Here is a 14,672-nt window from a genome sequence, read left to right as displayed (position 1 = left end):
CAGATAATGATACATTTAGAGTTGGGTAAAAGATGTTAGTGGTAATATTGGGGCTACATATTGCAAGGCAACATAATAAATTAAGAGCATTTCATCTTTATTTATAAAAAAGCTGAGAAAAGTGATGAGGAGATGTCACTTTATACCAAAATCATACAATTAGATGAATTCTCACAAGATGAAATGCTATCTACAGGGAATATATTTTGAATAATACACACACAATTGATTTTTTGTTTACTCTACCAAATGAATATAAAAGGGATTACATAGTAAACCAATTGAATAAATGTAATACGTATCAACTATTATTTGATTTTTCTCCTACAAAAAATATGTAGCTGTTTTAGATTATGTACATTGTATTTTATTTGTAATGTTGAAGAATGTATATAATATTGAAGACATTGTATCTTTTGGTGTTTACCTTGAAAGTTGTAAGATAGAATGTTATAATTATTTTTTTAAATATGATGATCATTAGACAAATACTATTTTTTTACAAATAAAGCATTGTGTTTGGTTTAAAAATGACAATTACCATGTCTATAAAGATAAAAATGCCATGATTAATCTAATTAAAATTTGAAATCTAATAAAACAAGACAAGTATTATGTTTTTGAAGAAAAAAAGTCATATTTGTTAAATCAAATTTCGAATAATAAGGTATTTTATTACAATACTGCATTTAGCTTATAGAAACCATCCTATTTGTTACGTTAATGATAATAATTGCATTTATAAAGAAAAAAATACCGTGGTTAATATAATTAAAATTTTAAATATGATAGATTAGACAAATATTACCTTTTTAAAGATGAAAACGTCATCTTTTAGTAAGTTAAATTTTGAATAATAAGATATTTTATTATAATACTATGCTTAACTTATAAAAAAACGTCTTATTTGTCAAGTTAATGATAATTATTATGTTTATAAAGATAAAAACATCGCAGTTAACTAATTAAAATTTTAAATTTGATAAATTATACAAATACTATGTTTTTTAATATGAAAACATAATTTTTGTCAAGTTAAATTTCAATTAATAAAATATTTGATTATAATACTATGTTTAGCTTATAAAAAAGCCTTCTTTGTTAAGTTTAATTTAGAATAATAATATATTTTTGTCCCTAAATGCATAAAAAGTTAACTTTTTTGATAAATCATTGTTCCCAACTATTTAATTACACAATTTTGATGATAATACTTGATCCATATAAAAGTAAGGGAAAAGAATTTGACTTATATAAAATTTACATAAATGTACATAAAATATAAAAGGGATATTGTATACATAACGCAGACTTCTTATCCTCACTGCATAAATCTGGATATATAGTTATATCATTCATTTCGTACCTCAATTTCCTCATTGGTGAAATGTTCATTTTCATTCCATTGCAAATTAATTAATTAAGTGAAATTATGAAATCAAGATGCCGTTTATAATAATTCATATACTAACAATCTATCTTTAATTAAATACACTAACCTTATTTAGTGTACTAAAAATATTGTTGTCTACTATTTTTTTCATAAAATAGAGGATTTAATTAAATATAATAACCTTATTTGGTGTACTAAAAATATAATTATCTATTATTTTCTTCAAGAAACAAATGACATAATACTCACATTTTTTAGTTCCTCGTTAATGAGGAACTTATAAATAATTGTTGAGTTATTAAGTGTTTTTTACATTGGTGTTTACAATTGATAAAATAAAATAAACATACATACCATGAATGTAACCCACATTATTTTTTTTATTATGAATAATCAATCCCCTGAACCAACAATAGAATATCCACACATTATACTCCTATATCCACTATAAATATAATAGAACTAATTTCACATAAAAAAAGATAAGTACTTTTTTATTATACTTTTGAGTTCTTTTGATGGTTTATAGTTACCCTTCCTTGAGTTAAAAAGGTAAACTATATGATTTATAAAGTTAGTTATAACCAACTGTTAATGACTCCTGTGTAAATTAATTAAGTATGGATTAAAATGTTGAAATATATGATTTTTTACTATTTTCAAATCAATATAAAACAATGTATGGTAATTAAGTACCAATTTATTCATATATTAAGGTATACCATGAAAACATACATAGGATTATAAGGTGTAAAAAAATATTGAGACTTTTTTCATTGCAAATGTTAAAACAATGAATGATTCAAAAATAGACCTCTTACCACTGGATATGTGATTTTGTTCAATAAAATTATAAACAGTAGTTAACTATCACTCTTTCATATGCTTGTAAAAGAGATTACAATGAAAGTAAAAGTAAATTGTAATATGGGTTTATATTATATATGAATGAATATATTTTATATATTATAATAAATATATAAACTAACCTCATGTACGTTACAATTTTTGTAATTGATATTTTCATCATTGCATAAAATCTTATTATTTTCTCTTATCTAATCCATTAATATGTTGAATAATGAAATAATCATTCTTTGATTACCATGTTAATTAGTCCTTCACCTACTAATTGATGTTTTACATATTGGACAAGTACATGCATCCTAATGGGAGGTGGGGGCTGGTTATTATTAGTCTCTAAAATCTATTACATACAAAATTCAAGTGTATTCACATCAAATCAAATCACAATAACTTTATAACCTAAAACATTAATTTGAAGGTTTAAATGTTTCAATTACTTAAGTCAAAAAGTGTAGCCTGAGGATTTGTTTTTCTAAAGCTTCATTTATATCTACATTTCTCACATTCTTAGTAATTAATTAACCCACTATGTTAGCTATCAGAACTACCAATTAAGCCTCAAATTCTTCAATGCATACAATTTGTTAAGCTATTATAGCTGCTAATTCAGTAGTATTCGATATATGAAGTTTAGGTTTTGTTTTGAAATACATTATTGACAAACAAAGCTCTCAATACCTCTAACACGGTTAGGTCTATCTTTACTACTGAAACCCAATGTCACCACATCAATGCTATCACCAATTTCAATTTCATTGATTGAACATCTTATAACAAATTTATCATAAAACACAAAATGCTTATGTAAGTTAATATGATATATAAACATGGATAATGTTGAAGTAGCAAATAAGATATATATGAACTTACCATCCTCTTTGTCATTTCTTTTGTTACTTCATAATTATATTGTTCACTTATTGATGCATGTGCTTTTTTTCAAACATTCTATCTTGATATTTTGATACTTCATTTTAATGTTTTTTACTACCATATAAAAATATAAGTTATCTTTGTAATATAAATTGAAATTCAAATAAATTTAACCAAGTTTATAATATAAAATTAAAAAAAAACCTTATAAGTCCATGCTTCACACTTGTATAACCTTTTCTTGATGTTTTATGGTTATACTTTTTTTAGAACTTTATTTTCTACTATGATTTTTTTTTTGCAACAAAATAGGATAAGAATTATTGCATATTAAGAACCTATGAAACTAACAAATTTAATAACAATTGCTTTTCAATAAATATCTACATTTAAAAAGGATTGTTATGCATACATTGAATTCATATGATAACTGAGCTAAAACAAATTTTGTCTATATTGCATTATTAATTATTTCTGAATATATGGTTAAGAAATGAGCCAAAAATTCAGAGTTGTCAACACTAAATAATATATATTTTTGAGTTAATTTGCCTTTAAAGTTTTTGAATTTTAGACTAGCAGATTGCAATATAATCTTCATATACATCATAGGTACATTAAAACGCTCCTATAAAAAATGAAATACATTGGAATAAGGCATTGTAATTGTATTCTATAACCAATAAACATCTAAAAAATAATAACTTTTATTTGATTAATATAACTTACCACAATCGATTCTCAAATTTTTTTTCATTGCTGGAACTTTCCTCTAACTATTGTAGTTAATAGATATCGACTTTTAGACGAGACATCCAATATAGCTATCCATCTTCGACCTACTACTAGTATAGGTTGGCTAATAATATAGAACTCTATCTATATTTTCTTCCTACTTGATTCTTACAACTTAGATCATCCTCTAGCTTTCCTTTTCTTTGAAGATGATGTGTCAACAAAATGAGTACTTAATTCTTTATAATGTCCTATCGTAGGAAAGACATGTTTTTCTTTATGTTCATTTGGGGGACACATGTGTTTTTTAGAATTCATTATATCTCAAAAAATTGATAACTCTAAAAACAAATATTGAATGGAAATAATATCAAAAGACTTTAAAAACCTTTTTTTTTTTCTCATATTGTAAATCAATGAAATGTTGTGGTTTAAAACAATAAGGTGGCGACAACGATGATAATGGATAAAATGATTTGACAATGAGAGCGTAAAGATGAAAATATGTAACAAAAATATGAGACATCTTGGAATGAAGATACGTTGATGCAGACACCGAATAATATATAAATTTAAGGGAAACAAGTTGAAGTAATTAAAAATATAGCTTTAAATACTTCATTTATAATGATCAAAATATCGTTAATATCAATATTAAGGCGTTTATAAAAAAGAAAAATACCGTGCTTATCAAATATAATGGCTAAAACGTTGTGCTTATTGATTATTAGGACGTTTTGTAAAAAGAAAAACATCATCCTTGTTAAATATTATATTTTATTTAAATAATTGGTTTTAGAATAATTTAAACACTCATTTATTGTAAGCAAAAAGTCATGCTTATCCAATATTAAGACGTTTATAAAAAGAAAAACTTTGTGATTATCAAATATTAAGTTTTGTTTAATTAATTAATTTTATGATTATTCAAATACTGTGTTTATAATGATTGAAATGTTATGCTTATCCAATATTAGGATGTTTATAAAAAGAAAAACTTTGTCCTTGTTAAATATTATGTTTTATTTAAATAATTGGTTTTAGAATTATTTAAACACTCGTTTATAATAAGCAAAACTTTGTGCTTGTCCAATATTAAGGCGTTTGTAAAAAAAAAAGGTCGTGCATGTCAAATATTACTTTTTATTTAATTAATTGATTTTAGGATTATTCAAATATTGTGTTTATAATGATCAAAAAGTTGTGCTTATCCAATATTAAGGAGTTTATAAAAAAAAATCATGCTTGTTAAATATCATGTTTTATTTAATTAATTGAATTTTAATATTATTCAAATATTGCATTTATAATGACTGAAACACTTGCCAATCTAATATTAGGGCATTTATAAAAAAAAATATTATACTTGTTAATTAAATATTACTTTTTATTTAATTAATTAATTTTAAGATTACTCAAACATTACTTTTATAATAACTAAAACGCTGTGCTTATCCAATATTAGACTCTTTTTTACTTAATAAATATTGTCCTTATTTAGTATTTATTATTATTTTTTATTTTTTATTCATAATATATGACATTTATTAATGAAAAAAAATAAACATTTTATTACTTTTTAAAGGAATAAATTAATAAAAAATAAAAATATTATGAATCTGTAACTATATATACGACGAATTAGTAATATAATTAAATAAAATATTAAATAATATATTCTTTCTATATTATAATATTTATCACTTATTATTTACATGTAACGAAGGACATTAGAGTAAAAAAATTTTATTATATAATTCGACATTCCTAAAACTAAATATAAAAATTTAACATTTTTATCGTAAGAATAATCGCCCATTTCCTTAAAACAAATGCTCTGTGAGCTTTTGAAGTAAAATTCACTTATCAAAGAAAAAAAAAAAAAGGAAGAAAAGCATAAACCTTTACATGTAAGTTACAAAGACCTGGGAATAATATTGGCAAAAAATGATAAAAAAGACAAGAAAAAAAATATAAAAACAATTACCCTTTTTATAATTTTTTATAACTTAAGATTTCCTTTTCATTACTTATTTTATTCTATAATATCAAACAATAAAAATTTGGTGTTACATTGCATCTTTTTCTGATCCCCAGCTAATTTTTCTCTTTTCCCCGCACATGCATTTCTTTTCCTTACTTTCTTTTTTGACGACATCACTGCCCCATTCTCTAGGCTACCATTTGTCCACCAAGATTCTGCCAGCGTGGTCTAATTCACATCCACATCCCCTCCATATTTTTTATTTTACAATTACTGTGATTTGATGATCAAGTAATTTGTCCGTTGTCCCTGCCAATGACATGTGCTACATATGTCCAGTTAATATCTCACCAACGTGTCTTATCCTCATTGCTGATGATGTCTAATCTCTTTGTCATTCCACAAATTTTTTTTCCACAACAAAGTTTGAAAGTTCATATTTTTCAGGGGCCCCACGTTGATATAATGCGCGCAAAGATGAGTCTAGGTTCTGCTTTTTTTCCTGGAAAGCTGCATGCTTTGGCATAAAAAAATATAATCCTAGTTGGTCGGGAAAAAAACACCAGGATTTAATTGATTACGATGGACAACACGAGCACATTGTCCCTGTTGTTTTACCTAATCACGCTGATTATTTTGAATTAGTAGATTCATCGTATCGATTATAGTTCTCTAATACAGCAATTGAAGCACCAGTGACAAAAAAGGATGGGGACTCGTATATTCGAAGGAATATAGATTTACAGACCTAAAAAAGGCTTCAATGGGTGTTATTATTCCATATTACTCATTACATATGGAATAGGAAACTGTCCTAGCTACGATATTAACTTTACAATAAGCTAGACTCGTAGACGAACTCACTTTCATCAAAATGAAAATCATTTTCAAAGTCCAATTTGAAATTCCTAGAAGTGATTTTGGTTGAATACACGTTACAGACCCCATCCCCATAATCAGACCCCATCCCAACTGGCTCAGAGGAGTATTCAAAACCACCACTCATTATATCCTTCCACTTGATAGAATCCAAGTCTGTAAGATCACTCGGCGTTGTCTCTTCCTTGGTTTCCTGCTTTACCGTCGGAGTGGTTGGTGGGTTCAAGTGATGATGCTGTTGTTTGCTTGGGGTTTCTGAGTCGCCAGAAGTGACCATGTAAGATTCCCAAGATTCAGAATCTTTGATGATTTGGGGAGCCTTGAATGAGTCTCGGCAGGTGTGGGTTCCAATATAAGTGGTCTGATACATTTGGGAATCATCTTCCATTCTTTGGACTTGTTTGGTGGCTCTACAACCTTGATCATACTTGCGAGTGCACCTAAAGTAACTCCTGTTGACGATAAGCAGCACATGATTAGGTTTCCTTAAACTTGAGAAATGCATGTCTTGATTAAAAAATGTAAGGCTATTTCCTTTTGTCCTAGTACCTATTTTTTTGGGTACAAAGGAGATGCAGCCTGTGAATAAGGGTGCCTATTTGAGTACAATACTTCCACAAGTATTGACTCCTAATTTTTCAACTTTTTTCTTTTTCTTACTCAAAAAGGTTTAGTTTCAGTACATTTGATTGCTTTGAAGAGAAGATATATTTAAAAGAAAATAATAATAATAATAAGAAAAAATTAGAAAAATAAACCATATTGGCTTTAAGGTTCATTTTATAGAAGGGAATCAATCTGTTTCAATTTAATTGTCTAATGTGCATTTGTTGAATGAATTACTTACTAAACAGGAATAAAAGAGAAATAAAATGAATTATACCTAGGGTGTTTAGAATTGAGGATCTCCTTTTGTCCATACTTCCTCCAGGCATGACCATCTTCCATTGTGGTAGAAACTAGTGTCCATGTCAGTGCAGATCTTCTGCAAGCACAAACATCCAATTAGTCATAGAATTATGGAATGAACATCCAAAAATTCTCTTCTTTCTTTGGCTTGGAAAAGAATCTTACTTTCTCTTGTAACAACCTCTCCTATCCTTGGAGGCCGGTCTCTTCCTGCTCTCACTAGAATCTTCAGACCTCCGGTCATCACAACATGGGGAATCATCATTAGAAGTTGCCTGATTCTGAGAAATCTCAGCAGAGTCACAACAACTCAGCACAGAAAGTGTCTCATTGAAAGATCTCAGGATCTTTTGCACAAGTTCCTGCGCTGAGAGTCGCGCACCTTCTTCAAAGGACTTGTGAAAAAGGATCTGAAGCTGGGTAGCACACTCTTGCCCATGAATAAGTTGTTGTATCACCCTTGTCTTGTTGCTTGACAATCTTTCAGGCCAAGGAGAAACGCTACCCATAATTATTAAATGTCAGCAAAGAAAAAACAAAAACTGGAAACCTGTTCTTCCTTATTTTTGGCTTTGCTCACTCCTGTTAAATATATATAGGTGAAAGGACAGAAGAGATAAGATTTTAAGACGGAAAAGATAGAGATGAGGAAGGAAGGGGGGAAGCAAATCAAAGGAAATTGTAAGGAAGTGGGGGTGTGATGTGAAGTGGGAAAAGAAAAGATAGAAAACTCCCCCTTAATGGTGACAGAAGCAAAGTGACGTTTGAGCATGATGGGAGGTAATACCAACATTTTCTTTTGTTTTCTTTCTCACCTGGTAAAGTTTAATTTGCAATTACTTTTGATTAATTCTTGGGGGATAAAAAAATGCAGTTGTTGATAATAAACAATTCCATTCCAAGTCATCATTTGATCTAAAAATAACATGGACTGAGAGTACAAAAAGTATTTATTTTTGTTTGAATTTCAAGGGTCGGTAGGTTAGCTGTCATAGATTATTCCATATTATTTTTCCTCGGTGGTGCATCAGGTTGCTACTGTAAAATATTGGAAGATAGAAGAAAGATGTGATGGTAATAAGATGAAATTGGTAGTTACATTGGATTACTACATCACGACAAATAAAGAAAAAAAAAAACAGAAATAGAAGAATTAGAAAAGAAAGTAAAGGGTGGCCACTAAAACTCAACAACACAAACAGTTGAATAATTGAATTGTGAATGATAATGAGATGAGTGCGGAAGGCAATGCATCGAGGGAGCTTCCATGAGTTTTCCTTTCCTTGCTTCTAGATCAACATATTCCCAATTTTTTTTTTCTTTTTGACTAATGCCCTCTATCCATCCATTCGTTTAGATTTTAGCAAAGATTATGTTGACTGCTTGGTCAAAAGTAGAAAAGGGTTAACGTTAAAATTTGAAACTTAGCATCCCAAAATAATTAGAAAAGAACAAAAAGAATTTTGGCGATGTCAAGCCTAATTACAAACAATGATATACTATATTGTCCATTTCAATCAATTTTTCTTAGTTCTAGTGACAAGAAATTTATTTTTTATAAAAAATATTTAGTTTTGAGTCTTATGAATAAAAAAAATATGTTTTAAAAAATTTATTTTTTATTGAATTTGATTCAATTTTGAATTAATCGAAACTCAAAATTATTATTAAACACGAAATTTTAAACCAAAAAAAAAATATATTATCCGTTTCAGATTGATTATTAGATTTCTTGTTAAATTGGTTAGTCTGACTAGTAATTCATTCATAAAACACAAACAATAATTTTTCCTCGATACATTATTGGATTTCAAATACTACATTTTTAATCACTGAAATTTAAAATTTTATTTTAAAAGTCACGAACTAATAACGGTTAGACTTTAAAATTTTATTTTAAAAATCACAAGTTAGAATATTGAGAAATAATTTATAAGAAGAGAATATATTATCAAAAAACTCAAATCAATATATATTATTGGATGGGAAATTACACTTAATAAATACATACAATTTTTTATTTTTCTTAGGGTAGTGCACAAATGGGCTTGTAATGAACCAATTTTGTTGTTATCTTACCCAATAGGCTAATGCCCATCACCCAGCCCACCATATCAGCAAGAGCGAGCCGAGCGGAACTGGGGAAAGGAAATGCAGATTACCTGGCTCTATTTCTGGCCATGAGAATGCTATCATCATCTATGCCACTTCTCTAACTCATATCTAAGTCTCGTCTCTCTGGTCTTGCGATTTCTCTCATTCTCACAGGATGAGGATGACACTGTCCGAGTGCTTCTCTGGGCCCATGGCTAACCCGATACGTATTTCGCCTTCGTACCAGGCCCAACCCCAGGAACCCGATTCACACTCACTTTTACAAATTTGCTGATATCCGCAAACCCTTGAAGCAACTATGCCAGAACCTGCTAATCCTCAATTCTTCATCATTTATTTATTCTCTATAAAATGTTGCTGTGCTTTATTCATTCAATTGTTATAGGATAAGCTGCTTTTAACATTTTAACGAACGTTGGTTGATAACTAGGGGGAGTCTTATTTTCTGTTTTACTCTGAATTCTGAAAGCATGAAAACTTTCATTTTTAAATAAAAAATATTTTTTTATGATATCCAAACTCTCTGCCATTGGTGGAGAATATAAAATAGCAGAAATTTTGAATATTTTTATGCTTTTTGTTATGGAATGCCAATTGATCATGATTGTTCTTGGATTGTTCTCTATGGAACATATTTTTCTGTTAGGAATTTTTCTTTGTCTATTTATGCATATTCTTTTACGTTCATGCCATTTCTAGCTTACCGAGCTGATCCCATTAGCGTGTTTCAGGTGGCATCATTCTTGCCCCTGAAGATATCAATGGAAGCATTTGCGGCACACGGTAATCAGTGGAAAGAGTCCTTGGATTCGTCCAAACTGATGACCTCCTAAAGGGGTTAAGGCAGATGGAATCACCGGTAAGTCCTAAGCAGGAAGCTATCCATCATGGACACTGTAGTAGTTCTCCTCTTGCAGCAGGTGAGGATGCACCCTTTTGATGGGACCATGTAAGAGGTATTTTCTTTAGAAGCAAAGCAGTGGGTGGCCCTCTTTTTTTTTTTTTTTTTTTTTTATATGGTTTATGTTAAGTGAATCTGTCATTTCTCGACCTCTTTTATAAAATGTTTTCTTTTGTTCATTTTTAAGCAGATTGTTGCTCTTGGAATTCCTGATGTATCAGCGATTGAAAGGCTTGGAAAGTATGTTAGCCAAAGATTGGAATGCTTTGATCAGTGATCCAGATACTGTGAGTAACCAAACTTTGTTTCAGATTTTTGGTCACTCCATTGTGATTTACTGATTTGCCTTGCAGGATTTCACATTTCATTTTTTCGTTTGAGTTCTCTGTCTATTTACTCTTCAAAGTTCAACTCCTTTTTGTCTTCAAGCTTTTCTCTTTCACGTGTAGGTTTTGATTGGAAGGCTCTTCTGATCATTTAGAGATCTCACAAGCTTTCCTATTTTGAGTCAGCAACCTCATGCTTGGCATAAGAATGTGTTTATTCTGTTGTGGCACTTTGGAAGAGTATTAGTAGTATTTAAGAGTTTTTGTTTCTTACTCAGGTTTATCTGGTTAGACTGCAATGGAAATGTTTTAAGTTCTTCCTGGCAAAATTATAATTTTTATTGATATTTTCCTTATTTTGTTGAGAAAGCAAGCTTGCAAGATTAAGAAATGCACTTTATGTTCCTTAAGTACTTTGATTTTGGATGTTTATTGTGCCAAACTCATTAAAATTGATAAGTTAAAGTTTTGACTTGCTACTTAGTGTATGTGTGTCTGTCATCAGGTTTCTGATGTTCCTTGTGGTTTCAACTGCAAACTCATTTGAATTTAATTTTAAGCCAGTTAGCAGGTTAAGGCGTCAATAAATGGCGTTCTTTGAGTTGAAAATTGGCAATAAATAATAGCGACTTGTCATGCTACCAAAACTTTCAACTTTGTTTTGATTAGTTTTGAACAAGTCGCGACATTTTAGTCAGAAAAAAAAAATAATTGAATGCACCCTGGCCCCATTTTTATGACCTTTTAGAGTTAGTGGAGGGATTGGACTTGATTTTTTTCACTGATCTTGTTGCTTATTTTACTTGTACTTAGGTGGTAATTGATGTTTGCAATAACTATGAAACTATAATTGGGGTGTTCAAAGAATCCGTTGATCCATATACTAAAGCATTTCGAGAGTTCCGATCTTGGGTGGAGGATCAGTTTCAACCTGATGGTGCAGATGTGGAGCATGCAAAGGTGGAGAAGAAAGGATTGAATGAAAACATCAATAAAAATGCAGAGATTCCAAAACAAAAAAAAATGCCAAAGCGGGTTGCAATCTATTGCACAGGAGTTATTCGATGTGAGCAAGCTTCTAGTTTGCTCCTTGGCAAAGGTTTTAAGGAGGTGCTTTTCCTTTTGAGCCCTATCTACAATATATGATGTTTGTTGATCCATGCTCATGATGCTTTGCCACTATTTCTGCGGTAAAATTAATTTAATTCTTTAGGAGTTGTATCTAGTTGAAATTATTTGTTGAATATAAACTTGACCTTTAAAAGCAGAGATCTCTTCATCAATTTTCATTCAATCAAAAGAATGTGCCGTTTTCCCTTTTTAATTCGTGAAAGTGACCATGCTGTCATTGTTTTATGATTCTTAAATCTTTATCAGGTCTATCATTTGAAAGGTGTGATTTTGAAGTACCTAAAGGAAGTACCAAAAATAGAGAGCCTTTGGGAAGGTGAGTGCTTTGTGTTTGACAAGCGAGTCTCTGTTGAGCAAGGTCTGGTACAAGGAAATTTCAAGCTTTGTTATGGGTGTAAGCAGCCTGTTAGTGATGCTGACATGGAAGCACCTGAGTGGGAGTACGGGGTGTCTTGTCCCTACTCTTACTCGTCAAGTCTGAAGAGGAGAAACAGAGGGCATGGGTTTGAGGCTTGGGGAATTATTGATGGTCCGGCAAAGGGTCAGCGACCAACAGTAAAGCATAAAGAGTAACCTTTCAGCTTCAGTTTAGCTAGGCAGCGGACGATCAAACACGGTTGATATGTTGGAAGAATTAGTTCTAGGAGTTTATTTTTGCCGATCCTCTGTTCTAAATGCTTTCTTTATGCTTTCGAAGGTTACAATTAGCAGTTAGTGATTCATTGGATTATGTCCAACATTTTTTTGTATTAAATGAATGCTCAAATGAGTTAAATGTTAGGTCAAGATGAGGGTTTAGGATAGGACACTGTTTTGAACAGTTAAAGGTCGTTCAGACTTCATTAATGTATGTTGTAAAATGTCATTACCAAATATGGACCACAAACTTCATTGATTGAAATGTACACAAGAGAGCTCCATGCATTCTGCTGAACACAGTTTAATTTTCAGCTTTGTCCCGCATGAGCTATACTACTGCTATAGTCACGTTGGACACAGGAGACAAAAAAACCTTTCAGTCTAAGCTCTATTATGCTAATTTCAATGCATATTTTTTAGTTACAATGTCGAGAAAAAATATTTTTTCTTCTTTTATTAGAAAACTGGTTTGTGTTCCCATTGGAGTTTTTGGTAAATGAAATGCGTAAGCAAGGCAAGCTACCAAAAAAAAAAAAAAAAACTGTGAGAGTAGTGCTGAGCACATGGCAACAAACTGAGATGCGTTATAAACTGGTTGAAGTGATGCACACCGTCTGCGAGAACAATTGGAGGGTGCAAAACAATTGGTAGTGTGTAATATTAGAGTAGGAAAAAACCTTGAAAAGGGCATTAAAGAGTTGAACATTCGACATTAAACACAGACAGAAAACCATAATTATCGTAGAAATAGGTGTTTTTGACATCGGATTCGGAGGGATTAAGGAATGGCAGGAGAAGGGTCCATGTGCAAGTTCCTCAGGCCTAGGCTTCGCCCACAACCCGCGGACATCCAGGCCGGCGCTTAGTGGGGTGTCGCTGCCATCACCACTGCTCTTTGGCTCGTCCAGGTTTCTTTCCTTCCTTTGGATATTTGTTACTATACTATTATTAGATCCACAGGAAAAAATCTCTTTGATTGGTTATTTAGGGATTTCCCCAAATTTTTTTGGGGTTCTTTCGTTGTGATCAGTGTGTTTTCTTTTTTTTTTTTCAACATGTTCTGAATCAGAATGGTTTAATATCATCATATACTTTTGCCCATTATAGTTTTTGATAGGTTTAATGTTAAATTACAGTAAAATATTTAACGTCATATATAATTTTAAAATTTTTTAATATGTTATTTAAATTATAAATTTATTAATTAAAGATAATAGTTATTTTTAATGTGATTAATTTCAATTAATGACATATGACGAATAATGCTTTAAGTATAACGTTAATAAATAGATTTATAATTTAAGTATCATATTAGAGATTTTTTAAAATTTAAATATTACATTAAATATTTTATTATAATTTAAAGATTATTCATAAAATTAATCCATTTTTATATGTAGCAAGTGATTTGTCATGTTTATTTTACTTTTGCATTCACTTCTGCCTGCTTATGGTACCCTTTTGACTTAATAACTCTGTTTCTCCAAAACCTCATCTATCATATCTTAGTTCCAATCACATGTTCATCTGTTTGTTTAATAAGTTCACATACACAGATTCCCCTCTGTGACCCTTGTAAACATCTGATCTACAAATACTCAAAAAGATATATGTAACTGGCTTATACTTGTGAATGTTTGTTTGGTAATGGTTGTAGGTTGAGCTTGATTTGAACATTTAATCACTCAAGTGAAACTCGTTGAGATGCAACATGACCATATTTTCTTCTACTTTTGGTTGATTAATTAAGTGGATACTTATTGTTATTCATATTTGTTGGCAAAATTTTGAGAATTAGCATTTGTCTTTCCATGATTGACCTTTCCTATTTTTAACTGCCTCTTTCTTTTGTTTTAATTTTTATCCCCTTTGGTTTTTGAGATCCATGCATGAAAAGAGTGTAATATATAGTTGAATTTC

The 14,672-nt window shown here is 30.1% G+C and overlaps 2 protein-coding genes and 1 non-coding gene across 3 annotated transcripts; 2 read left to right on the top strand and 1 right to left on the bottom strand.

The window, feature by feature from the left end:
- Positions 1-6,548: 6,548 nt before the first annotated feature.
- On the bottom strand, positions 6,549-8,216 carry LOC111296371 (putative WRKY transcription factor 70). The gene is made up of 3 exons (XM_022890647.2): positions 7,806-8,216; positions 7,615-7,716; positions 6,549-7,183 (listed from the first exon to the last, which is right to left on the bottom strand). Exons 1-3 carry the CDS (start codon positions 8,147-8,149, stop codon positions 6,685-6,687), a joined length of 945 nt encoding a protein of 314 aa, XP_022746382.1. The 5' UTR covers positions 8,150-8,216; the 3' UTR covers positions 6,549-6,684.
- A 1,564-nt stretch (positions 8,217-9,780) lies between these two features.
- LOC111297929 (rhodanese-like domain-containing protein 7) lies at positions 9,781-13,043 on the top strand. The gene is made up of 4 exons (XM_089740979.1): positions 9,781-10,711; positions 10,847-10,943; positions 11,796-12,092; positions 12,360-13,043. Exons 1-4 carry the CDS (start codon positions 10,695-10,697, stop codon positions 12,684-12,686), a joined length of 738 nt encoding a protein of 245 aa, XP_089597105.1. The 5' UTR covers positions 9,781-10,694; the 3' UTR covers positions 12,687-13,043.
- Positions 11,552-11,672, top strand: LOC149515849 (small nucleolar RNA snoR86). Its single transcript, XR_016326360.1, has one exon. It is a non-coding gene; the product is annotated as a small nucleolar RNA snoR86 (small nucleolar RNA).
- Positions 13,044-14,672: the final 1,629 nt, after the last annotated feature.

Source organism: Durio zibethinus, chromosome 12 (genome assembly GCF_047325235.1).
Source record: "Durio zibethinus cultivar Kanyao isolate XHJ-2024 chromosome 12, ASM4732523v1, whole genome shotgun sequence".
Taxonomy (NCBI): Eukaryota; Viridiplantae; Streptophyta; class Magnoliopsida; order Malvales; family Malvaceae; genus Durio; species Durio zibethinus.
Note: the sequence above shows the minus strand (reverse complement) of the source record. Positions and strands in the feature narration are given on the sequence as shown.